General features: G+C 37.8%; 6 protein-coding genes and 1 non-coding gene across 9 annotated transcripts; 3 read left to right on the forward strand and 4 right to left on the reverse strand.

Moving 5' to 3' along the window:
• Positions 1-3,695: 3,695 nt before the first annotated feature.
• Positions 3,696-5,613, reverse strand: LOC18010575 (DNA ligase 1). The gene is made up of 6 exons (XM_006392746.2): positions 5,497-5,613; positions 4,892-5,262; positions 4,743-4,795; positions 4,579-4,616; positions 4,090-4,507; positions 3,696-4,009 (listed from the first exon to the last, which is right to left on the reverse strand). Exons 1-6 carry the CDS (start codon positions 5,508-5,510, stop codon positions 3,785-3,787), a joined length of 1,119 nt encoding a protein of 372 aa, XP_006392808.2. The 5' UTR covers positions 5,511-5,613; the 3' UTR covers positions 3,696-3,784.
• Positions 5,614-5,763: 150 nt separating this feature from the next.
• On the forward strand, positions 5,764-8,971 carry LOC18010835 (UBP1-associated protein 2C). The gene is made up of 2 exons (XM_006392747.2): positions 5,764-7,154; positions 7,792-8,971. The coding sequence occupies exon 1, from the start codon at positions 5,886-5,888 to the stop codon at positions 7,149-7,151; it is 1,266 nt and encodes a 421-aa protein (XP_006392809.1). The 5' UTR covers positions 5,764-5,885; the 3' UTR covers positions 7,152-7,154; positions 7,792-8,971.
• Positions 8,972-9,367: 396 nt separating this feature from the next.
• LOC18011015 (malate dehydrogenase 1, mitochondrial) lies at positions 9,368-11,513 on the forward strand. The gene is made up of 7 exons (XM_024150196.1): positions 9,368-9,738; positions 9,850-10,023; positions 10,212-10,380; positions 10,541-10,602; positions 10,687-10,808; positions 10,900-11,017; positions 11,106-11,513. The coding sequence occupies exons 1-7, from the start codon at positions 9,496-9,498 to the stop codon at positions 11,241-11,243; spliced, it is 1,026 nt and encodes a 341-aa protein (XP_024005964.1). The 5' UTR covers positions 9,368-9,495; the 3' UTR covers positions 11,244-11,513.
• A 2,186-nt stretch (positions 11,514-13,699) lies between these two features.
• Positions 13,700-15,959, reverse strand: LOC18011016 (formate dehydrogenase, chloroplastic/mitochondrial). 2 transcript variants are annotated; one of them, XM_024150195.1, is made up of 4 exons: positions 15,665-15,959; positions 14,856-15,030; positions 14,244-14,769; positions 13,700-14,153 (listed from the first exon to the last, which is right to left on the reverse strand). In XM_024150195.1, the coding sequence occupies exons 1-4, from the start codon at positions 15,944-15,946 to the stop codon at positions 13,802-13,804; spliced, it is 1,335 nt and encodes a 444-aa protein (XP_024005963.1). In that variant the 5' UTR covers positions 15,947-15,959; the 3' UTR covers positions 13,700-13,801. The 2 variants fall into 2 exon arrangements, with proteins under 2 accessions (XP_024005963.1, XP_024005962.1); XM_024150194.1 differs by having other exon boundaries at positions 14,856-15,036.
• A 2,453-nt stretch (positions 15,960-18,412) lies between these two features.
• Positions 18,413-20,562, forward strand: LOC18010920 (transcription factor TCP3). 2 transcript variants are annotated; one of them, XM_006392752.2, is made up of 2 exons: positions 18,413-20,117; positions 20,250-20,562. In XM_006392752.2, the coding sequence occupies exon 1, from the start codon at positions 18,816-18,818 to the stop codon at positions 20,037-20,039; it is 1,224 nt and encodes a 407-aa protein (XP_006392814.1). In that variant the 5' UTR covers positions 18,413-18,815; the 3' UTR covers positions 20,040-20,117; positions 20,250-20,562. The 2 variants fall into 2 exon arrangements, with proteins under 2 accessions (XP_006392814.1, XP_006392815.1); XM_006392753.2 differs by having other exon boundaries at positions 20,208-20,467.
• A 1,709-nt stretch (positions 20,563-22,271) lies between these two features.
• TRNAI-UAU lies at positions 22,272-22,345 on the reverse strand. The gene has a single exon. It is a non-coding gene; the product is annotated as a tRNA-Ile (tRNA).
• A 301-nt stretch (positions 22,346-22,646) lies between these two features.
• On the reverse strand, positions 22,647-25,509 carry LOC18010921 (sodium/calcium exchanger NCL). The gene is made up of 7 exons (XM_006392754.2): positions 24,994-25,509; positions 24,478-24,663; positions 24,208-24,389; positions 23,956-24,101; positions 23,600-23,879; positions 23,197-23,511; positions 22,647-23,104 (listed from the first exon to the last, which is right to left on the reverse strand). Exons 1-7 carry the CDS (start codon positions 25,391-25,393, stop codon positions 22,856-22,858), a joined length of 1,758 nt encoding a protein of 585 aa, XP_006392816.1. The 5' UTR covers positions 25,394-25,509; the 3' UTR covers positions 22,647-22,855.
• Between the last annotated feature and the right edge of the window lie 1,809 nt (positions 25,510-27,318).

Here is a 27,318-nt window from a genome sequence, read left to right on the forward strand (position 1 = left end):
TTTATGTGGGGCAAGAAGTTTTGGAGTCTTCTGTCATGAGCTACTCTCGTTTTGTTTACGTGCGTCACGAGTGTAATGTAAACTTTTGTGGAGTGTTTTTTTGTAATAATTGTAAATGATGGTCTCTGGTTGAGGTTTGCTGTATATATAACCAAAATTTTAGAACGAGCTCACAACAGATTCTCTCATCTACATCTCATTTCTATCTTCTATCTTCTAGGTTACAAAATTTTTTAACAACCTTACAAAATTTTTCCTCAAGTCCATCTAAACCCAGAAATACATTTCTTTCATCTTCATTTATTCTCGCCGACCATTTCACAAAATTATATCTTCTACATGGCATCTTCATCACACTATAGTTCTGATGCTTCTGATGACTTTGAAGATGATGAATTTGAAGATGCACTTGATGAATCTTTTAATGCAATATTTGAGCAAAAATTCGAAGAAGCATATGAAGAGATCATACAACGTCTAGCAACCGCCAAGAAGAAAAAGAAGAAAAAAGCATACATTGAACAAGAACGGGAACAAGGTCAAATCCGGTTATGGAATGACTACTTTTCGGAAGATGCAATCTATCCTCCACACATATTTCGACGGCGTTTTCGCATGAACAAGACTTTATTCATGTTCATTGTGGATAGGCTATCTGAAGAGGTTCCATATTTCCAACAGAGACGGAACGCTACCGGTCGATTAGGGCTGACATCACTACAAAAATGTACAGCCGCAATTCGGAGGATTGCGTACGGCTGTGCAGCAGACGCGGTGGACGAATACTTGCGTATAGGTGAATCTACCTCAATTTTGTGCTTGGAAAATTTCACATCAAGCATAATTGAATTGTTTGGAGATCAATACCTTAGACGGCCCACACCAGAAGATCTCCAACACCTGCTCGATGTTGGAGAGTCACGTGGCTTTCCCGGCATGATTGGAAGCATCGACTGTATGCACTGGGAATGGAAGAATTGTCCAACCGCTTGGAAAGGTTAATACACCCGGGGTGCAGGAAAACCGACAATCGTATTAGAAGCTGTGGCATCATACGATCTTTGGATATGGCACGCATTCTTTGGCCCTCCAGGTACATTAAATGATATAAACATTCTTGACCACTCACCTGTATTTGACGACATATTACAAGGTCGGGCTCCGAAAGTTAGGTATTCTGTGAACGGTCACAACTATAAGTTGCCTTACTATCTAACTGACGGTATCTATCCAAAATGGGCAACGTTTATCCAATCTATTAACCTTCCGCAAAGTGAAAAAGAACAAAAATTTGCCAAAGTTCAAGAATCTGTCCGTAAAGATGTCGAGCGTGCTTTCGGGGTTCTTCAAGCTCGGTTTGCTATTGTTAAAAATCCGGCACTAATCTGGGACAAGGAAAAGATTGGAAAGATTATGAGGGCATCAATCATATTGCACAATATGATTGTAGAAAACGAACGAGGTAACCGCAGTTTGTACGATATATCTGGATTCTAACAAGCAGACGGAAGCAGATCATCACATGTTGATATGGCGTATTCAAGAGATATGCCTACAAACATCAACAATATGATCGGCATTCGTAATGAAGTTCGTGATCAGCAAATACATAAACGTTTAAAAGATGATCTAGTGGAGCACATTTGGAACACAATTCCCGCGTAATTCACATCTTAAATGTATGTTCTACTTCAATAATTAATTAAAAGATGTTTGTATTGTTTAATGTTTTCTTATTCAATAAGTTGTATGTTTAAAATTTTATTATTCAATAAAATAATAATTTAAATTAACACAAATAAAAATATTATTTTATTGTTAAGAGACACCATAAAGAGAACACTAGTAGACACTACAAATACATGAATCTCTTGTTTCTTTTCTCTCCCCAAAAATAATACTAAACAATTGTTAAGAGACATTAAGTGAGTCTCACTAGTGGAGATGCTCTAAGACAGTTTTGTTTTTTTTCTTAAACCCTGAAGTATCGTTCAAATCACACTTCCGATCATCATAATCTGCAAAAGGCAAAAGCGTTGGTTTTGATATCCGTTTTTCTTTAGGGTTTTACATTTCGCTAAACCTCAGCTTCCAATGCCTCGTTCCATCCTTAGGCGGCCGTTAAAATCCCTTCCGAGAATTTTTTTCACTCGCTCCTTGCCTTCTCTCGCCAACTCACCGGCGGCTTCTTGTTCTACGTCGTCTACGTTGCTGAACCGTTCCCGTCCTCTCGTTGCCGGATTCTCCACAATGGTCCGTGCAGGTCTATTCTCGGCTAGGGATCTGTCGACGCCAGCTACTTCGCCTTCACTGAATGACACGAACCCTACCTCGTCGAGTTTGGTCGCTGGTTGTGATTTCGAGCATTGGCTTGTCGTCATGGAAGCGCCTCAAGGCAATCTCACTCGAGACGAAATTATTGATTCCTACGTCAAAACCCTAGCTCAGGTCGTTGGCAGTACGTACATTTCTAAAATATTACTCCATCCATTTCAAAAAACGTGTCGTTCTGACATTTTTTTTTTTCTAAAAAAAAATGTCGTTTTAGAATTCCAATGTAATTTTTAACATAAAAAACCATTTTTAACCTCAATAAATTCAGAAAATTAATTATAAATATGATTCCAAGAGTCATTTTCTGCAAATTAATAAGGGTATAAGAGACTTTTTATCTTATTTCTTAATTTGTGTGAAGAATGTCAGAACGACACTTTTTGTGAAATCGTTGTAAATTAGCTACGAATATAAATGGTTGCTAATTACAACGAATTTACGAAATTTGATTTATGACAATCAATTCACGACGATTTGATTTTCGTCGTAAAATCGATACAAACACCCATTTACAACGAATTTTACAATGAATATGGGCATTGTAAATGAGGTGTTTTCTTGTAGTGAATTAATGTACTATATATATATATATGATCTGTTTCTCCTAGGGGTCGTTGTGTAATCCCATATATATTGTGAAACTCAGTGAAGAAGAAGCAAGAATGAAAATCTACTCTGTGTCGCATAGATGCTACTTTGCTTTTGGAGCTCTCGTATCAGAAGATCTTTCAAATAAGATTAAAGGTAAATTAGCTGGTGTTTTATAGTATTTAATTGCTTGAGCTATAATTAATATATTGGGAGTTTCTTACAATTTTATATATGTGAAATCTAGATTTGCCCAATGTTAAATGTGTTCTTCCTGATTCCTACCTGGATGTAGAGAACAAAGACTATGGAGGTAATCGTGCATTGTAGTCACGATATGTGTTCTTTATTATATGTTAGTTGTATTTTACCACAAAAAAAAAAAAAAAAAATTTACATGCTGAGAATGGGGTTTCTGAATGACTCTTTTCAGGAGAACCTTTCATTAATGGAAAGGCTGTTCCTTATGATCCAAAGTATCATGAGGAGTGGATAAGGAACAATGCTGCATCAAAAGAAGAAACCATATGCAGTGATTGGTGTGACTGTGACGACTCGATCGATCCTATGGAAGCCAAGATGATTGGTGGAATTTACCTTACCCGCCTAATAGCAATCAGTAAAATGGCTAAGTAGTTATACTATCTTGTATAGGAGCTTTTCAATACGGAGCTAAAACTTTTGTGTTCAGTGTTCTTTAGTTGACACTCTGGTTTAAGAGAGATTGAGAGTTGGTCTACATAACTTCTGCTTTTAGTTAAAGAAGCACTCGTTCTAGTTATATATCCTGAAGTCTTATGTCAGTATTTCGTGGCACAACAAGTAAAGAGACAGTTCTATAGACTGGGAGTTGAAAAAGAATTTAATCAAAATCCATTGATCTCATGGCAAAAAGACCAAATCTTGATAAATAATCATTTCCACGTAGGTTTTTGGCGGCTTCGATCTGATCAGCAAGTGAGATATCTCCTCTTGTTCTCTCTTTCCTTATCAGTTCCAAGTCCAGCTTCTCCAGCTTAGCTGCAACTGAAACAACTCTATCCTTTCCAATAGCGATTTTACCAAGGCTTGTTTTCTTCTTGTGAATCTGACAAGACATTTATTCAAAACCAGTTAGTTTCTTATTTTGTCTGAAGCGTCCAAGCAATAGTTTCTTTTTTTTTTTACCTTTGTGAGTCTCTTCTTCAGTTTAGAACCAGAGGCAATGGTTGCATTCTCTTTGCTAGGCTTTGGTTTTCGAACCTTTTTCTCTCTTTGGTCTCTCTCTTTACGTTCTTTCTTTCGTTCTGCGACTCTCCTCATCTTCTCGGTCCTGGCTTGTGCAGCTTCTTCTTCTCTCAACTTGTTTTGTTCTTTTGTTCTTGCTTTCTCTTCAGCCAACTGAAGCTGCTCAGATGAAATCTCCTGTTTTGCATTTTCGTAGCTGTCCCAATGGAGTTCGAGTTCGCCAATCCCTCCTTTCCTTGCAGCGTCTGCAATGTTTTCTGACCAAAATGAAGTGAATTTCTCTTTTAGTCGCTTCACTCTTGACCTTTCTACCCAAACTTGTTTCACTGAAGCTCTTATTTTCTCCTTGGTTTCATCACTGCAAGAGACAAACTTAGCTTCTAGCTTCATTGTGGTGTATATACACTCAAAAACAGTTCACAAATCTACCTGTGTGGTTGTTGATGCTCAGACATCTTCTTCCGAACCTGAAAGATGTGAGGAAAAAAAAAGCTTGTAACTTACTTCACCTAAGCTCGAAAACAACCCAAGACACTGTAAACAATAAAGACGTACAAACAAATGTCAATTGCATGAGTCTTACTTGACTTCACCTTGGGATTTCTCAAAGCTTCAATTGTTCTCTGCTTGATTCGTCTCCGAGTGTCTGTTAAGAGGTTAATCAAACACATTTCACAAAGCCCTCAAAGGAAGGAGAAAAACGATTTTAGAAAGCGAAAAACAGATCTCTTTGTCTCTCTACCTTCACTGTGTTTCCTTCCTTTGTTCCATGGCACCTTTCCTTTATTTGCTAATCCAATCTTTCTTCTCCTTTCCTCTTCTTTCATCCTCCTATCACTCTGCTTATCCTCTGAGGAGCAATCAGCTTCAGCATCTTTGTCCATAGCCTGCACTTCGAAACTACCTGGATTGACTTCTTTGCTATTAAACTCAATCGCATTGTACAATGACCGTACAGTAGCAGCAGGTTTTGACTCCAATCGTCTGATAGATGCAAGTGAATTGGATATTCTCAATATGATGGGTTCTTTGAGATTCCAGTAAATTGCAGTTGGGAAACACCGACCGCATTGATTTGACTGAAAATGGTATTTCATCTCCATGAATAGCCCTCTGCCGAAATCAAAAATCAAAAATTTCGAATTCGATTCAAAAATAGGTCGAAGTAAATTCAACAACCAGTATCTGAACGATAAATTCATCGAATCTTTACACAAATCCAATGAAAAACAAACAAAATCAACCAATATTTCAACAAACGAAAAGTGATTTCGTCTCCTTGTTTCGCAGATTATTTCAAATCACAAAATGATAGGAAAAGAAAGCTCGAGGAAAGCAGATACTCACAAATGTAGCGACATTCCCGAACGGAGGTAGCTCGGAGAAAAACAATTTCCGCCCAATTTTATCGTTTTATCAAACGCCAAGGTACTTTTCCGGCTAAAGCCATTGATGAAGAAGAGTGCGCAGAGAGAGAGAGCGAGCGGGAGAAACAGATAAGGGAGAAGGAAACATTAATGGGCCTAATATTTATTGGGCTAGGCCTTTAAAAGCCCAATCTGTGCTATAAAAGAATCATATCTTCCCTCTTAATTACCTCATCGACCTTTTTTTTTTTTTTCTCTAGAATTAATTCTTTGTAACCCTCGTCTCGTGTACGGCTGTCTCTTGCTCGACTAGGGTTAAGGATTTTAGGCGAGAAGGTATCTTCTTCTTCTACACAGAAATCTCCGATCATGGATATGTTGAAGAAGCGAAAGCTCGATGAGAATGGCATCGGGTTTCTAAACGACGGCCACGTCGGCGCCGTTCCGACTCGATTGATGCCACAGGACGCGAGGAAGATCATCGAGCGGTTCTCTACCGATCAGCTTCTCGATATCTTGCAAGAGGCTGTTGTACGGCATCCCGATGTACTGGAATTCGTTCGATCGACCGCCGACTCCGACATCTCTCAGAGGAAGCTCTTCATCCGTGGCCTCGCGGCGGAGACCACCACGGAAGGTCTCAGGTCGCTTTTCTCTAATTACGGAGATCTCGAGGAGGCTATTGTGATTCTCGACAAGGTGACGGCGAAATCGAAGGGGTATGGCTTTGTTACTTTCAAGCACGTGGACGGAGCTCTTCTCGCCTTGAAAGAGCCGTCCAAGAAGATCGATGGCCGCGTGACCGTCACGCAGCTCGCGGCTGCTGGGAATCAAGGTGCGACCGCTCACGTTTCGGATATATCGATGAGGAAGATCTATGTGGCGAATGTGCCGTTTGACATGCCTGCGGATAGGCTATTGAATCAGTTTCTGGCTTATGGAGATATCGAGGAAGGTCCTTTGGGATTCGATAAAGTTACTGGTAAATCGAGAGGCTTTGCATTGTTTGTGTACAAGACTGCGGAAGGAGCTCAGGCGGCGCTTGCTGATCCTGTAAAGGTGATTGACGGGAAGAATCTGCAGTGTAAGTTGGCTATCGACGGTAAGAAAGGAAAGCCACCAGGTCAAGATGGTGTTGCTGGGCCTGGGCATGGTCATGGTCACGGTGATGGGATGGGTATGGTTCCTCCTCCTGGACCTTATGGTGCAGCTGGTGGCCACAGTGGACCTGGTGGGTTAGGTGCTTATGGTGGATACTCTGGAGGACCACCACCGCTTCACATGAATTCAACACCGTCTTCGATGGGTGTTGCTGCTGCTGGAGCAGGTGGCTATGGAGGTGCAGGGTATGGTGGTCATTACGGTGGATACGGTGGTTCAGGTACTGGTGGTTATGGTGGTCTTGGTGCGGCATCAATGGGTGGTGCAGGCGGTGGTTATGGTGGTCCTGGTGCTGGAAGTGGAGCTTATAGAATGCCGCCAAGTTCGATGTCCGGTGGTGGTTATCCCGAGGGTGGGCACTATGGGCATTCATCAGCTTCGGCATATCCTGGACAGCATCAGCCTGTTGGTTCCTCCCCTGTGCCAAGAGTTCCTCTTGGAGGAATGTACCCAAACGTTCCACCAAATTACTGAACGGTGAGATAGTTCTTCCTTTTCCTTTTGCTTTACCTTGCTAGTGTTAGAGTTTCTCTTTTTCTTTTTTGCGTGGTCCTTGCATTTTTCTTCACTTGTTCTTGCATAGTTTTCTTTGCCTGTTGCTTTGCTTAGTTTTGTTCGGTAGAATTCTCTTGTTTTTTTTCTTTTGATGTGCCTGCTTTGGGCTATCTGCTTGCGTTCAGTGATAGTCGCTCCTTTATGCAATGCCTGAGTAAGTGAGCATATTTATGTTGTTAGCATGGATTCATGTAATTACCTTTTTACTCACAACAGATAACCAGAAAAGTCGCGCCCTGAAGGCTGAACCCTTTTCTGGTGAATTAGCTGGGTAAAGTACAATCCTTTTAGGCACTAGGACATTTTTTATTTTCTTCATCGACTTTGACTTTCATTTATTAATATCAAAAGCTGTTAGTCTGTCTGCAACCATCATCATCATCGTTTGCTTGTTTTATTTCCTTCTCTTGTATATGCGTTTCTATCAAGCTTCAGTGTATGCTTGGTAGCGACTACAGTGTCCATTGTTTTCTGCTTAAAGTTTAAAATTTTTCTTTTGAAGTGACTTGTTTGTTAATGCTAATGACCAAATTGAGTTGTGAATGGATGTTGGATTCAGGTTTGTGACAGGGCGAAGATGGTTTTTGTGCTTAATGGTGATAACCTGATTGCAGCCTCTTTAAAATCTCTGGATTGATGAATGTATTGCTGCTTTGCCTATGTCTCTCTGCACTTGAACTGAAATGTGCCTTGGCCTCTGAATGCCTAGTTGCTCTCTGACTGATTAGAACTAGGATATCATCTTGCTGTATTTTTTTCTTTTTCTTTCATAGACATAGTCGGCAGATTTGTTTTGTTTGTCAGAGTAGTGAGTTTTCAATAATATTGGTGTATTTTTCTTTACCCTACTCTCTTTTATTGGTTTAATGATACTTTACTCTTTGTGAAACATTGCTACAAAGTTAGTAACTTGTCTGTGTTCTTTGTGGACATTCGTTTGGGGTTTCACCTGCCTGCAGAATACTTTACTTGCCAGAAGATTTGGTTTGTGAAACATTTTTTGAGTGGTTGATTCATAGGTTAAAAAGTGCTGAACATTTTAGCAGCTCTTGATTTACTGAGAAAATTGTATTTTGCCTTGACACTTCTCGAAGAGCCGACTTATCTACTGATGTCAAAACATGACATGATAGAAGTTTCTTGAAGAGTGCAATTTTTAAGAATGTGTTTCTTGTTATCTTATGTTGCCATTATTTGACAAATCAATGTGATTTTTTTGTGTGCTTATATAATACCCAAATGAAGAGAGTTTACTACTTGGGCAGGATCTTTTTGAGGTTTTGTGTCAGAGATTTCAGACATTTTTGAACTTTTCATGTAATGGCTTTGTTTTGGGTATATATTCCATGGTTTGTGATATTTGACAATTTCTGCGTTTCTGGCCACATTTTTACGACAATTTGGTTAAATAATCTGTGAAGCGAAAAAAAGACTTTTGATCTGATCTCGCATCTTGTCCGCAAACATACTAGTCTTGTGTCGTTGTTAGGAATCATTCTGTGAAGACAGAGACTTTTGTGACCAATTCGTTTTCTTCTTTTTTTATATATTCTTTTTTACATTTTCTTTTGTCTTCCCTTTTATTGGGCGATTTGCGGGTGCGACCGAGGAGTTGCGGCAATATGACGTTGGCTGTGAGAGGAAGACGACGTCGTTACCAACTCTTTCTAACAACATGTAAATAGAATCCGACTTGCATGTATCCTTACACTTTGTACGATACGAATAATATCTTCACATACGCTAATAGGTGTCTTTTAAATCAACCAATTTGGGATGAAAAGTTGAAACTTGTAGTTTTAGAGTTTTATTTTTGCTTAATATATCTCTTAAAAATCATTTAATATCATCAAATCCAGATTTTTAGTATTTTCAATTTGAATATTCTTCTAAAAAAATTCATAATCATCATAAATGAAATTACGAACAAGATTTCGTATATAAGATAAATATTTTGACTAAATAATATGGGATGAGAATAACAATTTAAACAATTCATTATTTGAAATTACCATATATATTTTTCCTTTAAAAATAAATTAAACCAATTTTTGTTTTGTTGGGACAACAATTAAACCGAATTTGAGCTTAAAAGTTAGAACCGGAAAGAGACCTGGAAGCATTAAAAAGGCTCATCAACTATCCTCGAGTGTCTCGCCAGAGTTTCATTCACCACATAAAAAGAACAAAAAAAAAGCATCTCCTTAGATTTGCTTCTTCTCCCCCACCAGATTCCTCAGAAACCCTAGATTTCATCCCAAAAATGTTCAGATCCATGCTCGTCCGTTCTTCTGCCTCGGCGAAGCAGTCGCTTCTCCGCCGCAGCTTCTCTTCCGAATCCGTACCCGAGCGAAAAGTCGCAATCCTCGGCGCCGCCGGTGGAATTGGTCAGCCTCTTGCTCTCCTTATGAAACTCAATCCACTCGTCTCTAGTCTCTCCCTCTACGATATCGCCAACACTCCCGGAGTCGCCGCTGATGTCGGTCATATCAACACCAGATCTGAGGTAATTTTGAACTCGGTTCCTACATCGATTGCTAGATTTGGAGTGAATCGCTAGATCGCCTTTCTCTCCTGCTTGAAGACATCTCTCTTAGTTCTAATTTCTATTTCACAGGTTGCTGGATACATGGGCGATGATAATTTGGCCAAAGCTCTTGAAGGAGCTGACCTCGTTATCATTCCCGCTGGTGTGCCAAGGAAGCCTGGTATGACCCGTGATGATCTTTTCAACATTAATGCTGGAATTGTCAAGAACCTCTGCACTGCCATCGCCAAGTACTGCCCCCATGTAAGCCTTCTACCATCTCTCACCTGTTTACTACAATCATACATATCAAAAGGTTGATATTTTACTATTCTTAGAATCAGTATGTATACCAAGAGCATGAATTGTAGGGTGTAAAAAAGTCTCCTTTTGGGCTTAGTTTTCTATCAAAAGAGGACTGACCTTTTGGAGTGACTGTTTTGTTGAATCAGGCACTTATTAATATGATCAGCAACCCTGTGAACTCTACCGTTCCAATCGCAGCAGAGATATTCAAGAAGGCTGGTATGTACGATGAGAAGAAATTGTTTGGTGTAACCACTCTTGATGTTGTGAGGGCCAAGACTTTCTATGCTGGAAAGGCAAATGTCCCTGTTGCAGGTTTGTGTTGACCCTTGTATCCTCTTTTGTAATCATATATGTTTTCCTTCGAAATGTGTTCGAGGATTTTGTCTGGCATTTTAGCACTAGATTTGTTTTACCCTAAAAATTGTATGACAAGCCTGAGGTTTTTAAGTTGAATACTTGTTTGCGTCTGCAGAAGTTAATGTTCCGGTGATTGGTGGTCATGCTGGCGTTACCATTCTCCCACTCTTCTCTCAGGTTACATCTCATTTCCTCTCTACTCAAACTACGTTTGAATGTTTTATTTTGTCTCAACAAGTTACTCTGTTTGTAAACATTTAGGCCACTCCTCAAGCCAACTTGTCAGGTGACGTACTCACCGCCCTCACTAAACGTACCCAAGATGGAGGTACAGAAGTCGTGGAGGCAAAAGCAGGAAAGGGTTCAGCTACATTGTCAATGGCGTAAGTATTGTACTGGCCTTTTCATAATCATTCTCTCACTTTTCTTGAGTCTACATTTGATTCTTAAATTTCTGTTATCTGATTGTCACAGCTATGCCGGTGCACTATTTGCTGATGCGTGCTTGAAAGGACTCAACGGAGTTCCAGATGTTGTAGAATGCTCATACGTGCAATCCACAATCACTGAGCTTCCTTTCTTTGCCTCAAAGGTAATCCTCAAAACATAGCATCTATTGAAAAACACTATCCGTATCATATGCTCTCATGACTTAGTTGATGAATGTGATTATGATTCAGGTGAGGTTGGGGAAGAACGGCGTGGAGGAGGTTCTTGATTTGGGGCCACTTTCAGACTTTGAGAAGGAAGGCTTGGAAGCATTGAAGCCAGAACTCAAGTCTTCCATCGAAAAGGGAGTTAAGTTTGCCAACCAATGAGTAAACCGATTTTGACTCTTTGGTACTTTTCCAATTTTCCGGTTCCGTCGTTGTGTTGCATCAATAAAAGCCATGTGTTGGGTTGCTCTTTCCTAAGCACCAAGATATAAACCGTAACATGTTAAAGTTATGATTCTTTCTTCCTTTTTTGGAACAATGAGGCTTCTTTCATGAACAGAGTTCATAAGTGTGGTTGGTTCTTATAATCGATTAAAGGTGTTTCATATCTAGATTTATCTGTCTACCGGAAATGAAATCTTATTTTTTTCTCAGATTTGATTATTGTTCAGTTTGAGATTTCCAAAAGTGATTGACCAAAAATCGAAAAGAGAGATTTATCTGTCTCGTGGAGTCTTAGGGAGGAATGGTACAAAAATATCCACATTCACTGGAAGTTTTATGAGACCGTGCAATTTTCATAAGTTTTGGATTTGAAGTTACGGTTTCTTGATATTCTCCCTTAAAATTAAGAGGCTTGTGTGCTTAAAGAATGATACTTAGTTGATATCATGTGTTATGAACTACGTTGGAAGATCTAAACTATCCTGGACATCCTCATAAATACATCGTTGAAACTTAAGCTTCTTTTCAGGATTCATCTTTACTCATCCCGTAAGTAATCAAACCTAAAAAGAGTGCTCGCTTAATTTTGTGATGAGGAAATTAATCTATATGCATGATTGAAAGTAATTGGAGAATGCGTTATAACTTCAACATAATTTATCTTGTAAATCAGAAAACTTCTATAGAAGACATGATCGGAAATAAAACACTACGTGTGGATATTAGCATAGTTTGTAAAACAAAAGGTGCTCAACAAAATTTATCAGTTTTTTTTCACACAAAAAAACTAAATTTTATCAGTTCAACTGAAGAAACCATAAAATGTTAGTTAATCATTTTTACACAAAAAGCAAAAATAAGACAAATAAAGCGAAAAAATAAGCAAAAATAAGAAGAAAAAAATGCAACAAAAATAAGAAACAAATGCTAGTTCATCTTATAAAGTTCATCTAACAAACAAATGTGGAAATATGACATGGTTGTGTTTATTGTTTCCTTGTTTTTTCAATTAATTTTTTTTGGTAAAATTTTTTTTTCTCACTTTTTACTTCCACTTCCACGTTCCGCCTCCTTTTTTTTGGTGAATGGAGGCTGACGACGATACACCGTAGACTTGCCACTTTGCTTAAGAGTCGCAAGCACGTGGTTGTTTGTTCATGAGGTTGGAAGATCTTCTAAAGAAAATTTGGATCAATCCCAAGGATCATCATATTGAATTCGTCTCACTTAAAATTGTTTAGTATTGGGCTATATTGGACTGCTAACACTGAGCTGTAAATTGTCTTAAGCGACAAGTCTCTTGCGGGACAAGGTTTAGGCTAATACTATATCGATATGTATATATATTTTGTACAAGCGTTTGAAATGAATACAAGAATGCTCGCTAACTAAGTTTGTAGTTTTTTTGAGATTTAAAACTAAGTTTGTAGTTAACAAATAGTAATCTTTAATGTCCTAAACTTCAACATGTAATCTATATTATTATGTCATTTATTTCCTTTTTGCTTTTGTTTTGCTTACAATTTGCTTAAATTTGTTATTTTGTTTTGTTTATTCTTAATGAGAATGTCCTAATAGAGTCGTAATCCAAAATAATCTCTGAGTAATAGTGGATTGGATGAATACTTAGACGTGACGTGGAATCAGACGCGTGCAGAAAGCTCGCATTGAGGTCTCGGGATGAGAATAAGAGATATACTTAGTGGGCGGTTGGGGCTTGTAAATTGTAAAATTTCATTAGCTTAGTTGTCAAAAGTAGCATTCTTACTCCATCTTTACTGAGTTTCAGATTCCCTTTAATTTTTTTTTCTAGCTCTTTTTTATTTTCCATTTAATTCCTTAGCAATTACATATTTACTTAATTCTGTAAAGTCTTACGCTTCTTTCTTTTGTTATATTCTTTGTAGTTAAAATTTTGAAACGCCGTATTTACTTTTTAAAACAAAGCAGCATCCAAAGATATCATAATATTGTATTTCACTTCATTATCAACACTAAAAATAGTTGCCACAATTTCTTATTAAACTCTGAACTTCTAAGCACTTATTATATTCACCAAGATAATCAAAATGGCCACGGTCATGGATGTCTTTCTATAATGATAGTCGATATTATCAAAGAACACTAAAACATTTTTCTATTCCAACATTTAATAACAAAACCCTTGAATGAAACGTTTGATTCTTGCATGTATACTTTCAAAAATTGATGTAAGTTCAAAAAAAAAATTGTCTTGTTTTGGACAGTCAATAACAAAAGATCTGAAAATAATTTGGAGCTATATAAAGAGGAAAAAATATGCAAGATCAAATCTGATTAAAGAGACAATAATATGCTACGAATCATCGCGCATATATACAACAGGAAATTGTTTTTTTAAGACACACGTCGTCTTCTTGTTTTATTACAACGATTTCAAATAGACAAAATTTATTTAGTATAGTAAGCTTTGCTTTGTCCAGTTTGGATATGAGATTTTAATAGTCGAAAAAAGCTCACACGTACTGAGGAGCAATTTCACCATCCTTGACGATGTAATTCTGCGCAGGGAAGTCTTCCCCTTTAAAGAACCTGTCCAACATGTCTTTGGTCCCTGCTGCATATCGTAGCTGAGCATCAATGGTGGTGCCGGAGATGTGAGGAGTCATGGCTTGGTTAGGCATGTAACGCCATGGATGGTCCTTAGGAGCTGGTTGCGGGTCCCACACATCTCCACTGTACCCTCCAATGTGTCCACTCTCCGCCGCTTCAACCACCGCTTGCCTCTCCATGATGGCTGCTCTCGCATTGTTCACTATCAAAACCCCTTTCTTCATTCTCCCTATCATCTCTTTGTTGAACATTCCTCTGTATAAGAAAACAAGAATTAACCCATAAGTAGTCAAACGTCCACAGATAAAAGCGTTCTTGTACTCAGTGTTTGTCTTCATTAATTACCTTGTCTTCTCTGTGAGAGGAGTGTTGATGACTATGACATCACATTTGGTAACCATTTCATTCAGATTCTCCATGTGTTTAGCTCCAATCTCTTCCTCCAGCTCTTGTTCCATCTGAAGCCGGTCATGCCCAAATGGTTTCAACCTTTGTAAAAGAAGCCTTCCGATTCTTCCAGCTCCCACAGTTCCTACCGTCTTCCCTTCTAGATCATAAGCTCTGTGTGCAATGCCCGCGACGTTCCACTCGCCATTGATGATCTGCTGGTGCCCTGGTACGAAGTTGCGCATGAGGATCAGGATTCTCATGAGCTCGTCTTCTGCTACAGAGACCACGTTGCTTCCAGTGACTTCAGCAACCGTTAGACCAGCAGCTGCTGCTGCCTTCAGGTCGATGTGATCGGAGCCAATGCCAGCTCTGAGGAGAAGCTGCAAGTTCTTGGCTTTCTTGATTCTTTCAGCAGTTACATATGCCGGATTGAAAGGAGTTGATATTAGCACGTGAAGATCCGGGATATGTTTCTCAAGTTCTGTCATTTTATTTTAAAAAAAAGTATTTATATAATTTGTGCTATGCATTTATATTAGAAAAAAGGGAAGAAAAAAAAATACTTACCGCAGTTTGGGCCTTCTTTGTCATCAGTGACGATGTATTGATGTCCTTGTGATTCAAGCCAGTCGCGGATTCCTAAAGCATTCTCGACACAGCCAAGGAAGTTAGGATTCTTGGAAGCGTATTTGTTGGCCTTGTAGAAAACTCCAACAATCTTTTTTGTATCACCGGAAGATGCCTGTTTCTTGAAGGTTATTTAAATTTAGTACATATAGTTTAGTTTATGTATACATGTTTCAAAGAATATAACAAAAAAAACCTAAAGCATCTAAGAACCACAATGAAGACATGAAAGAAAAAGAAGAGATCCTTAGAGCATGTCCATTGGAGTCTCTTATAAAGTTTTGGGTTTGATATCCTAAGCAAATCCATTTAAAAAAGAAAAGAAAAAACCCAAAAGTTATCAACATGTATGCTAAATAGCATACTTAAGAGCATCATTATCCTTGATACTTCAAATGGGTTTCTTAACAATATTTTATTACTAAATTTAGATTAGAAAACATTTTTAAGAAACTTAATGGTTTTAATGGTGCATTGCTAAAACTTTATTGGGTTTCTTACTAAAAAACTTTATTGGGTTTCATATCTGTTAGTCAAGCAAAACACATCGGTTAAGCTTCAAAAAACACACATCAACTCACAATTCAGCACATCGGTTAAGCTTGATCAAATCAGCACTTTGGTTAAACATATCATATCCAATCAGCAAATCAGCACTTTGATTACACTTATCCAGCATAGACAACAATCTAAATCAAGCTTGATAAAAAAAAAAATAAAGGTTAATAATAGAATTGGATATGATTTACCGTAGAAATCATTTTGGAAATCCTCAACCTCTGATGCATCCACCGAGGCTTTGAGGGAAGGAGGAGAAAAGGATTGGAAGTGGAGAGGGATCGAAAGAGTTGCCGACAGAGATACATGCAACCGCGGCGGAGAATCCAAAAAGACGGAGATACATGCGGTGGGAGTTTCTGATGCCTCCACCGAAGCGATGATTTCATCATCGGGGTCTGGCAAATCGAACGGTTGCGCCGGAGATTTGACGGAGGAGCAGAGTCTAGTTCTTCGTCGGAGGAGAAGAACATCGATGTTTGAAATTTCTAGAATGTGTAAAACAAAGAGAGAGAATTGACGAAAAAACTTCTCTTTCCTTTTATTTGTTAAACTAATACTTTTATGCCACGTTGCAATAAGGAACGCTCCTTCTTGATCCCAAATAAGGATCGACTTCTGTTCTTTACACTTATTTTCTTAATTTTTTGTTTTTTTTAATTGCTTAAGAAACCAACCTCGAAACCGCGATATTGATGCTCTAACATATGGTCTCTTAAGAGACGTGGAGAAAGCTTATTGGCTTTTCCCAAAATTCGTCACTGTTCACGAAATTGTCACTGTTCACGGATTCAAAAAATAATATTATTTAAAAGTTAACAAACCCATTAACAGTATGACTAATGTACATGCTCTTACATGAAAGTGACGTGCCAAGTAACCTGAAGAAAAAGAGGAAGCACAGGCTCTGACCATTGCTCCGGTGGCTCGTTGCATTGCCATTTTCTCAGTTGATCTGTGAAGTCACTAATTGGAGAAGGGAGCATTTATATAGTATGAACCTTCACTGAAAAACTTACCATCTTCGACAAAAAAAAAAAAAAAAAAACCTCACTGAAAAATACGGTGGCTGTCAGTTTTTTTTACCTCTTGAAATTGAATAGTTGCATGCATCTTTTTGTCTATTAATTTTCTTATTAACGTAAACCTCCTTCGGTAAAAAGAAAATATTTTTTCCTTTTAGGAAAGATAAAACATTGAACAGTTTTATAATACTAGTTTAGTCGATTTTCTTCTATCTTTTGATAGATATAACTTGGAGAGCAAGATCTTGCAGACCAAGTATAATTTTTTGACATATTGTACAGATTTTATTTTTTTATTAGACTTAATTTTGAAAGTTCTTGTTTAAAAATATTTAAAAACAAGCGTAATTACTTTTTATAATGTAATAATATATATATATACTAGATTATTACCAGAATATTATAATTTAAAATCATATAAACAAATAATATATAAAATTGATAATTTATCGACGCAAAACCATTGATACAAAAAGTTTAACAAGCCTAAGTTTATTTTTATTCTCATATTTATTATCAAATTTTCAATTACATTTTATCATATGTTTCCAAATATTTAATTGTACAATTTCATATTCAAATCAAATTTATATTATTATTTAGCTACTTATTCTATAATAGTAACAAATAATGACTCCTCGTAAAGGAGTGATGCTTCTCTGAACAAGAGGATACCTAAATTAAAAGCATCCCTCCTTTCGATATTAAAATTTTAACCTGACGCATGCAGACTTTATCATACGTCAACATTCGTCTTTTCTTTTGCACTAAATTGCGAAACGGGTTATTGGATCCACAATCGTCCTCTCTACCTTTTTCACACAAACCCTATTATTAACATTTATATTCTTAATTCTTTAGTGTACTTTATAATCTGATCACTTTTAGTACTTGCTTCTAAACAGTTCTACATTTTTTTAAAAAAAAAATATTTAGAAAAAAAATTAAAATTATCCGAATTTACTACAATATTATTTTAAAACATATTTTCTTTTATATATAAATTGAATTCCGAAAATTAGATATTAATTTAGATAATTAAAGATTCCATAAATATAGGTTATTAATTCAAACTATTTTTTGTAATTAAATTTAATTCTGAAAAATAGATATTAATTTAAATTACTTTAAACTTCCTTAAATATAGGTTAGATTTAATTTAACTTTTGAAGTTTAAATAATATTTTCAGAATAACATATATGATTAATGAATACTTTACTATATTTTTTAATCATATTCAATTACACTAAAATTTTACATATTAAAAACTAACAAATATTAATATTATATAATGATTAGATGGAACGAATTAGATTTTTTTATAATTGTGATCTTATGCGGGTTGAGATAAAAATTATTTTCAAAATTAGTAAATATTTATATTATATAGTGATATGAACGTGGAGGTTAGAATTATGGTTTTATAACTACAGTTCTTTTTAGATTAATATAATGAACAAGTTAGATTTTTTTTTATAAAAACGGTAATTTTTTTATTAATAGAATGACCGGATTAGAATTATGTTTTTATGATCGTGATCAAAATAATATTAATTTAAAAAAAACATATTATGTCTAAACATAAAAATAAATTCGTGTCATTTAACAGAAAAATTATATCTATAAAGAAAACATAAATTACATTACAAATTTTGATTAAAAATAATTCTCGTGCGGATGCACAGGGTAAAAATCTAGTTCAGATTTAAATAAAACGCTGATACTAATTAACTTATTAAAGTTCGTTTTATTTTTGATTTCATATAAACCAACTAGCTTTATGACCAGACAGACACACACTCTTCCTTGGCCGCTGCCTTTTCTTCCCAAACCCCTAAATCGCTTCCTTTTAGTTTTCACTGTCGCTGTAAATTTTCCCGAGAAAATTGAAAATACTTTTCTGGACTGGTCAATTCCACATCTCTCTCTCTCTATTTCCTCCCTTTATTGGTTTCTATCTTCCATCTTCCTCTTGCTTCATTTCTTTGGTCTGCTTCTTCAATTCCTAAAAACAGAGACAAGTTTTTCAAGAAAAACAAAAAGAAAAGGAGAGACATTCATATATGGGTTAGCCTCAAGATTCGAGAAAGACTATTTCTTCATGTTCCTGGTCTATAAAGTATTGTTGATTTGGTGACAGATTTAGATTATGTTTTGGGAAGAGGGAGAGGCAATATGCGGTAATTAGATGCATTGAATTGAAACAAAGTGACTCTGGATTCCTCGGTGGCTAACGACCGCCGTCGCCGCCGCCGCAATCCCACCACCACCGACGAAAACGACGACAACCTTGAATCTCCTCAATATGCTCCAACGATGGGGAATGAGGAACCTAACCACCACCATCTAGTAGATTCGCAGTCGCCGCCTCTTCTCGCGATGACACACCAGTCGCTGTTTTCGGCGGTAGCGGCGACGGAGAACGGTGGTTGCGGCGAGATCGTGGAGGTGCAAGGAGGTCACATTGTCCGGTCAACAGGAAGAAAAGACAGACACAGCAAAGTTTGTACAGCCAAAGGCCCACGTGACCGGCGCGTGAGGCTTTCAGCTCCGACGGCGATTCAATTCTACGACGTTCAAGATAGACTCGGCTTCGATCGACCAAGCAAAGCCGTCGATTGGCTTATCATGAAAGCTAAATCCTCCATTGACGACCTCGCCAAGCTTCCTCCTTGGAATCCCGCCGATACAATCCGTCAAGCTGCAGCAAACGCTAAACCCAGGAGACCCAAAACCCTAATTTCTCCGCCGCCGGAGACGGGAATTCGCGGTGGCTCGGTATCAACCCGAGAAGAAACAGAGCATCATCGTCATCACGACTCGAGTTTTCTTCCGGCGTCGATGGACTCTGATTCGATAGCTGACACTATAAAGTCCTTTTTCCCAGTCGTTTCAACGGAATCTCCTCCGCCGCAGAACTATCATCATCAGCCACCGTCGGAATTTCCTTCACGAGCCACCAATAATACCCAAAACCAAGATCTTCGTCTCTCACTTCAATCTTTCCAAAATGGTCCGCCTTTTGCTAACCAAACAGAGCATGTTGAGTTCTCCGGCCAGAGCAATCCGTTAGGGTTTGATTCATCGACGGCAAGCTGGGTCCAGTCGCAACAGAATCACAACCAGTCACCGGAATTCGGAAGAGTGGTGACGTGGAACAACGGCGGAGCAGCTGATTCCGCCGCAATCGGAGGAGGAAGAGGAGGATTTGTGTTTGCTTCTCCGGCGACAACGACGTCGTTTCCGTTTCAGCCAGATTATGGCCAAAGTCAGGTTTTTTCTCAGAGGGGTCCCCTTCAGTCCATTAATACACCCATGATTCGTGCTTGGTTTGATCCTCACCATCATCATCAGTACACTAACACGGATCATCATCCTTACCAAATTCCACCGGCGATTCACCAATCAGCGATTCCAGGCATCGCACTTGGTTCGAGTGGTGAATTCTCCGGTTTTTGTATACCGGCACGGTTTCAGGGCGAGCAAGAGGAGCACCGCGACAACAAACCGTCGTCTGCTTCATCTGATTCTCGCCATTAATCAAGATTCAAAAACACACACAGGAAACAAAAAGAGAATAAACGAGTGCAACACAAATGGTTTCTTTCCATATTCCAGGTTCGATCTTTTTGGAAACACCCAATTATGAAAGTCTTGTCCTTTTACAATGTAACCGTTCATCAAATTGCACTCTTGTTAACGTTTCAGGGCGCTAAGGTTATGTGGGAATGTGTTTGCTTGTGTTTTCAGATATCGAATGGCCTATAAATCCAATGAAAGGAAAGGAAGAAGAGAAAGAGAAACAGATCTGATCGACAGTATCAAGTTCTTCTTCTTCCAAGTCCAAGCCTTTGCTAATTTGAATTCATTTTGTATAAATCAGAGCTGTAATCTCTATTATGTTCTAGCCCCACGAGCTCACATATGTTTGTTGTAATCCTGATTATGAAGCATATTTTGCTCTTGTTGTTGTTGTTGTTTTAAATAAATTTGTTATTCCCTCATGCTCTTGTGTTGGAAACCTTTTAACCCCACTTGAATCTAAAGTCTCAACCTTTTTCCCTTTATTCCATGTGGGTTTGATGCTTTCCTCAAGAAATATCTTCTTTCTTTTTTTTTTGCCAAACCCAAAGAGGAACAGTGTTCCACCAATCTACATCGAATTGTTAGACATTTGTTATAAATAATACGATTGTGATTTGGTTTTGCGTTGCGTTCATTCCCACTGCTATGAATTTAATTTTGATTTATTGTTTTCCAATATCTGTAGTTTATAAACAATTAAACATTCTATTGAGTGACAAATGGAATTTGGAACAATCATTGCTCTTATGTTTCCTTTAATCTCTTCTTTTGGCCCCATAGATGAAGAGTCATTTTCCATGGACAGGGTTTGCATGTGTTGCTTTTTATTTTGGAATTTAGGGGTTTAGAATGATGGGTTTGTACCAAAAAAAAAGGAAAAATATATATATATTTTTTAGTTTTTGGCTTTTTCATTATTTATTTAGCGGGGAAATTAGTATGAGTTTTAGTTTTAAATATACGGATAAAAATAAAATTGAATTTTTGTTAGTGGCTACTTGAAGGAAACGATTTATGAGAAAGAGCAAAAGAGATATTGATGTCTAGTGTCAATAATGTCTTATTTTAAAACACTTACTTAAAGAAGTGTGTAGGAGATCCACCAAACGTGAGTGTGATATATAGTCTTTAAACGAGTAAAAAAGAATGGGACATGAGATTAGTCATGAAGTCACCCTTGTTGGCCTAAATGAAGGAATTTTGAAAGAAGAGCCAAAGTCCCTTTCTTTTCAGATCAAATAGCTTAGTGGGGTATGTGATTTCAGTCCATAATTTGCTGTCCATTGCGAGCTAGAACTTAAAACTATAGGTTAATGTTACTTCGTTCGATTTGGTTTTTCGCTATTATAATTTGGAAGACTTAGAAAACTTTCTTGATGTATAGAAATATGTAATGGAGAAGCTTAAAGGAACCAAACTTTACATGTGATGCACTGGTGTGATAGGATGAGATGGAAGTAGTGGCTAGACATAGAATAAATATAGAAATCATATCAATTCTACATTGCAAAAAGATCTTTCTTCTTCTTTTTCTTTCTTCCTTTTCGCCTACTTGTTCAAATGCATATGTTTGAGATAGATGCAAATACATGTTAATCAGGTTATGTGAAAGATTAATGAGGTAAAACCTTTGAATTTTTTGGGCTTTATTTCTGTCCTAAAAAGGACATGAAGTCAATTATAAAAAAGGATGAAACCAAAATGGGAAAAAAGGTTGTCAGCTTTAGAGAATGGTCCCCTCTCTCTCTCTCTCTATCCATCTATTGTCAGATCTCAAGGTTACAGCTGTTAATCTATCTATTCTTTTTTAATTTTTCTTCATTCCATTCCAATATTCCATACCCATTAATGATTATTTTTCAGATTGAGGATTTGAAAGTGTCCATCTTTCTTCAAAGGATAATACTTTTTGAATATTAAAGTAAAGAATACAACCACCTTTGATCTTCAAAGGATATACTAGGACAACCAAATTTGTTCCAATTTCCCTTCTTGTCACTTTAAAGTTTATCCTGATTTTCAAACATCATTTAATCGAAAAGATTCTATCAGGGATGAGTTTTCCTGACGAATTCGGTTTGTTTAGGCCCAAAATTGATGAAAGTGATACCGAAAAGAGATAAATAGCTTTTCAAAGAGTTTGGGTCTAAGAAAGTACAAAAATATGTTAGATAAACTTAGACGATATAGTCCCGGCGGGTTTCGAACCCGCGACCTTCGGCTCATAAGACCAACGCTCTAACCAGCTGAGCTACGGGGCTCTGGCGATAAGATTATTCGTTAACAAAAAATGAACCACAATGTTCAGTGTAGTTGTCGCATCGACCACACTAAGTTGGAGGAGACAATGAAGACAAATGACAGATTTATACAGCAGCAGCAATAGAAGACAGTCATAAGTTGATTTCATAATTCTATTTTATTTTGAGAAGTTGACAAATTTCAGTCTCCAGTACAATATAAGTGAAGTGGTCTCAACTTTTAATGTTCAATACCAGAATCGTAACACACATAAGTAAAAGAACGAGCAAACAAAAGGAGCAATAACGAAAGATGTAGGAGAAGAATATTGTATACATACACAAGAATAGATAATATTAGCTTTATAAGAATCTGTTTCAAACACATCAAACAGTGACATATATCAGAAATTTAACTTAAGTTGTTACACTCTCAAATCCATAACATAAAGAGGAAGAAAATAAAAAAACGAAAGACGTGAGAACAAACTCGCTCATGTGAATTAAACCTTTGAACGAGAGGAGGGATCTCTACGACCAGCCAAACCAGTAATCAAGAATATAGACCAGACCCAATGAGAATGGGTAAAGCAGGTAAGCTATGAAACATGTCCAAAGAGGATAAGTTGTCCGGAAACTAGCGAAACCGCCCATCACGAGACAAACAATGAGAATCACTAACACTTCTGATGAGAAGTTCCAAGTTAGTCCTCGAACGTAGACGATTGCTAAGAACACTGAGAGACAGAGAATGTTGTTCATTGTCACTCCACCACATAGCTGCAAACAAAAAGCAAACAAATAAACATGAGAAACGGTTTTAGTTTAGGAAGTATAATGAGACAGAAAGATGGTTCACTGAATAAACGGACCTCGGAGAAAGTTAATGAGGCGGTTCTGATCTTTTTGCGGGAGGCAAAGATGATGGCAGACACGGCTTCACTTGAATTGGTAGCTAAAGGCAAAGCGATGAAGGAAATGAAGAAAGAAGGGATCCCGGTGGCCGCTGAGAAGTTGTTAACAGTGTCGACTAAAGGATCAGCAAATGCAGCAGCAATAGCAGCTCCTAACAGTAGCAGCAGAGCTGCTTTAATAGTGATCCATTTGGGATCTGCGACCTCCCCTGAATCCTCATCATTCTCACCATTTTCATTATCTCCCAACAGAGCATGCTCTCTCTTTGTTTGCTGCAACCAAAAAAAACAAATTGTGTTGATTCCAGAGAAGTTTTGTGACCCAAGTGTGTTCAAATGGGGTTTCAATAGTCTCTCTTACCTTATGGAAATGGTCAAGGAATTTCATTGTTCGAGGACCGGCATCAGGACCTGCTGGGCCAGCAGCTCCCATTGCCTGGATAAGCCATTGCTTAATTCCACGGACAAACTCTTCCTGATCAACTTGCTCATCAAGAGTCTTATCAAAATCTTGGAGAACTTTTCCCACAGCATCATCTTTGTCAAAATCTATATCCTCAAAGCTGATCCCAATGATAAGAGCCTTTAGTTCAGTCGCTGATAAGTGTCCGTCCTTGTTTGCATCGATTGTCTCAAACAACCTAATAAACGGATAAACTTGAGCACAAGGAGAATCCGAGCAAAGTGACTAATTTTTTTGCTCTCTCCATGACTTACCTTCGAATGACATGTTCATCAGGCTGACCTTCATCATCAAGAAGCCTTCCCAAAGCATGTTGTTTCAAGTGCTTTAGGATTCCTGATATAACATGCTTGTGCTTTGCAAAAGCGAGCCGTCTCCTTTGGATCCACGGTTGGAATACCTAGATATCATCATACGAGGAAGAATAAATAATCTAGTAAACAAGATGGAGAAAGCCAAAAATAAGAGACATCAGTCTAGTGGTCCTGAGAATTGTATGTTAATACCTGATATACACAGTAAGAGATCAACATGGCAACAGAGAGGATTAGAGCAACCAAGACGGCCAAATGTCTTCCAGATGTTGAGTCCAACATCTGTGGAAGCTGGACAATGACAAACGGAATAACCGATATAGCCATTATCCTTGCAGCATAGCTGGTCCAAACATCAACAGTTACACCAGAATCTACAGACACACAAGTAAACACACAACAGTTACATAAGTGAAGCAAAAAATGAAGAATCCGTCAGAGACGAGACACTTTCTTGGTTACCTTTAAGGCTGAAGCGTTTAGTGTCTTGGTTGTTTACAGCAATTGTATCACGAAGGTCACACTTGCCAACCACAGTGCAAGTTCCCCAGATTACAGTGAGGAGCATAACGGTGGAGCCAGCGAGCAAACCCATTCCCACAGAGACTTGGCTTTGAGCTGTTGCTGCGTCTCCAGAAAGTCCAGACACTGGAGAGTAACACCAACACATTAATACAATTTTAAAGAACCATCAAGAGCAAAAAAGAAAAAAAAGAGCAAAGATAATAACTTCACATCAAAAGTTCTAATGACACACAAAAAACAAGATAAGGATAGGCTAAAAAGTAGAAGGTGACAAGTTATGAGTTCATCAGTTACCATCAAAGTATCTTCTTCATCACTCACTATTTGATTCACAGAACCTAACAAAGATTCACTTTTTTGTTCTTCTTCAAAAATTTGGCTTTCTCACCCAAATGAATTCTTGAGATCTAAATTTCAAATTAAGAAAAAAAAAAAACAAACATTTTCACATACCCATAATAAGCATAGCGTCAGGAAGCGCGCCGAGCATCGGAAGAAACAAACCACCGACGATTCCAGGGCCAAGGATCTCGAGTAGAAGCTCACTTCCGGCAGAGAGATACGTCGCCGCCGTGAACATGAGAAATCCATAAACCAAAATCAAAAACACGTTTCCAAGCGCCGTCTTAGTACACGGCATAAACCCGTAGGTCTGTTCACAAGCTTCCTCTTTCTCTTCAGCCGGAGGAGCCGAAACCACCGTCTTGATAACCGATCCGGAGCCGGGATTTCCACCGTCGATTCCATCGGAGATAAGACCGGTCGAAGATGGATGTACAGCGACGAATCGAGCGTAAGCCGATGAAGTGAAGAACACAAGGAAGATGAGAGAGATGAGAGATCTGAATCTCATGATTGATTTTGAATGAAAACAAACAAAAAAAATGCTAACTGAGCAAAATCAAAGGACGACGTTCATGGAGAAATTAAGTAGAGATTTGTGGGGTGGGTATGTATATATACACATATACACTATGTATTATATAAATGGAGATTTTATTGGACAGATAATTAAAGTTGTGTGTGTGTGAGTGTGTGTGTATAAATCGTGTGGGGCAGTTTTTCCGGGAAGTAAAAATGACGTTGCGAAGATGGCGATTTGATTTACCGGAGATGAAAGAGGAAGAAGAGAAGACAGAGAGACACAGAGTCTTTAGACCATTTTAACCTTGTTCTTTCGTTTTATTTACGGATATTAAATACTACAAATCTTGGTCTTTGCTGGATTTGATTATCTTCTAAATACAGAATTAGGAATCATGTGTAAAGTTGATAATATTAAATTTGTCCACCTTACAAAAAGTGAAAGATGACACCTAATTTATTGGCAAAATAAAGGTCTTGCTTCCTCTTCCCTACATTAATGGCCTTCCTCAAAAATTCAACAATGATTTTTTTTTTCTGTTAAAGTATAATGAATTGTTCAACATTTATTTATTTTTCTCTTTTCGTATATTGTTACCAATAAACCATTTGCAGAGGTAAGAGCATGTTTATCAGAGTCTTTAAACTGAGTTTCTTACTAATATTGGACTTTAAATTAAATGAGAAATGGGCATTAAAGAGAGAAAAGTAGCAGAGACATTTCTATTTCGGATCCGCTACATACGTCTCTTGCTTGCCACGTGTCGCGATGCTATTGGAGATGAAACAGAGAAGAGGAAAAAAATTTTGCTCTTGTTTTTGGTCGACCAAATAAACACAGAAGGCTTCTCTCCTCCGCCGAATCGCCTTCACCACGACTGCAGCTATCCTCGCCGGTTCCGATCAAAGCGACGTCTGCCGGAGAAAGATTGGAACTCTGTTCGAACGAGGAGGTAAGTTTTATCGTCTCTGAACTCCTCCTTCGTCGATTTCGTCATGTCTCTTCATCTTCTAAAATTTGTTGATGGTTTTAGTTGATCGATTTCAATCGAATTTAGTTTTCGCTATGGTGTTTGAGAATTTGTACTGTTCTAATGAATCCGTTTTTAGGTTTCAATATCCATGGCCGATTGATTAAGAGAGGTCTCGATAATTCAGATACACACGTGGTTTCTGCATTGATGGGTTTCTATGGAAGATGTGTGAGTTCGGATGTCGCCAACAAAATATTCGCTGAAACGCCTAAAAGAGATGATCTCGCGTGGAACGAGATAACTATGGTAAATTTTCGGAGTGGGAAGTGGGAAAAGGCTTTGAAACTGTTCAGAGAGATGCAGTTTTCTGCTGCAAAAGCGTATGATAGAACAATGGTTAAGCTTTTGCAAGTTTGTAGCCATAAAAAAGGTTTAGCAGAAGGGAGATAGATTCATGGGTATGTTCTGAGACTTGGGTTTGAAACAAACATATCGGTGTGTAACTCCTTGATTGTTATGTACTCAAGGAATGGCAAGCTTGAATCATCCAGGAAAGTTTTCAATTCAATGAAAGACCAGAATTTGTCTTCGTGGAACTCAATTGTATCGAGTCATACTGCATTTGGTTATGTAGATGATGCCATGACTCTCCTGGAAAAAATGGAGAGATGTGGTTTGAAACCAGATATAGTGACATGGAACTCTCTTTTGTCAGGGCCACACATTCAAAGGCTTATACAAAGGTGCCATTGCGATACTGAAGAGAATGCAAATTGCTGGTCTGAAGCCAAACACCAGCTCGATAAGTAGTCTTCTACAAGCTGTTGCTGAACCTAGGCTGCTTAAACTTGGAAAGGCGATTCACGGATATGTAATAAGAAATCAGCTTTGGTACGATTTGTATGTAAAAACCACATTGATCGACATGTATATGAAATCT

Source organism: Eutrema salsugineum, unplaced genomic scaffold (genome assembly GCF_000478725.1).
Source record: "Eutrema salsugineum unplaced genomic scaffold, Eutsalg1_0 scaffold_7, whole genome shotgun sequence".
In the NCBI taxonomy this organism is placed as follows: domain Eukaryota; kingdom Viridiplantae; phylum Streptophyta; class Magnoliopsida; order Brassicales; family Brassicaceae; genus Eutrema; species Eutrema salsugineum.

What these genes read in the sequence shown, in the direction of transcription:
- LOC18010835 (XM_006392747.2), top strand. Translation starts at nt 5,886, where the DNA reads ATGGATATGTTGAAGAAGCGAAAGCTCGATGAGAATGGCATCGGGTTT.
- LOC18010921 (XM_006392754.2), bottom strand. Translation starts at nt 25,393, where the DNA reads ATGAGATTCAGATCTCTCATCTCTCTCATCTTCCTTGTGTTCTTCACT. An exon ending in TCCTTGACCATTTCCATAAG is followed by an intron (nt 23,512 to 23,599) that starts GTAAGAGAGACT and finishes TTTTGGTTGCAG; the next exon opens with CAAACAAAGAGAGAGCATGC. An exon ending in CCTCATTAACTTTCTCCGAG is followed by an intron (nt 23,105 to 23,196) that starts GTCCGTTTATTC and finishes TTTTGTTTGCAG; the next exon opens with CTATGTGGTGGAGTGACAAT.
- LOC18011015 (XM_024150196.1), top strand. Translation starts at nt 9,496, where the DNA reads ATGTTCAGATCCATGCTCGTCCGTTCTTCTGCCTCGGCGAAGCAGTCG. An exon ending in GGCAAATGTCCCTGTTGCAG is followed by an intron (nt 10,381 to 10,540) that starts GTTTGTGTTGAC and finishes TTGCGTCTGCAG; the next exon opens with AAGTTAATGTTCCGGTGATT. An exon ending in TTCTCCCACTCTTCTCTCAG is followed by an intron (nt 10,603 to 10,686) that starts GTTACATCTCAT and finishes GTAAACATTTAG; the next exon opens with GCCACTCCTCAAGCCAACTT.
- LOC18011016 (XM_024150194.1), bottom strand. Translation starts at nt 15,946, where the DNA reads ATGTTCTTCTCCTCCGACGAAGAACTAGACTCTGCTCCTCCGTCAAAT. An exon ending in TTTCCAAAATGATTTCTACG is followed by an intron (nt 15,037 to 15,664) that starts GTAAATCATATC and finishes ATAACCTTCAAG; the next exon opens with AAACAGGCATCTTCCGGTGA. An exon ending in CAAAGAAGGCCCAAACTGCG is followed by an intron (nt 14,770 to 14,855) that starts GTAAGTATTTTT and finishes ATAAAATGACAG; the next exon opens with AACTTGAGAAACATATCCCG.
- LOC18010920 (XM_006392752.2), top strand. Translation starts at nt 18,816, where the DNA reads ATGGGGAATGAGGAACCTAACCACCACCATCTAGTAGATTCGCAGTCG.
- LOC18010575 (XM_006392746.2), bottom strand. An exon ending in GAGCATCAACAACCACACAG is followed by an intron (nt 4,508 to 4,578) that starts GTAGATTTGTGA and finishes TGTCTCTTGCAG; the next exon opens with TGATGAAACCAAGGAGAAAA. An exon ending in TGAAGAAGAGACTCACAAAG is followed by an intron (nt 4,010 to 4,089) that starts GTAAAAAAAAAA and finishes ATGTCTTGTCAG; the next exon opens with ATTCACAAGAAGAAAACAAG.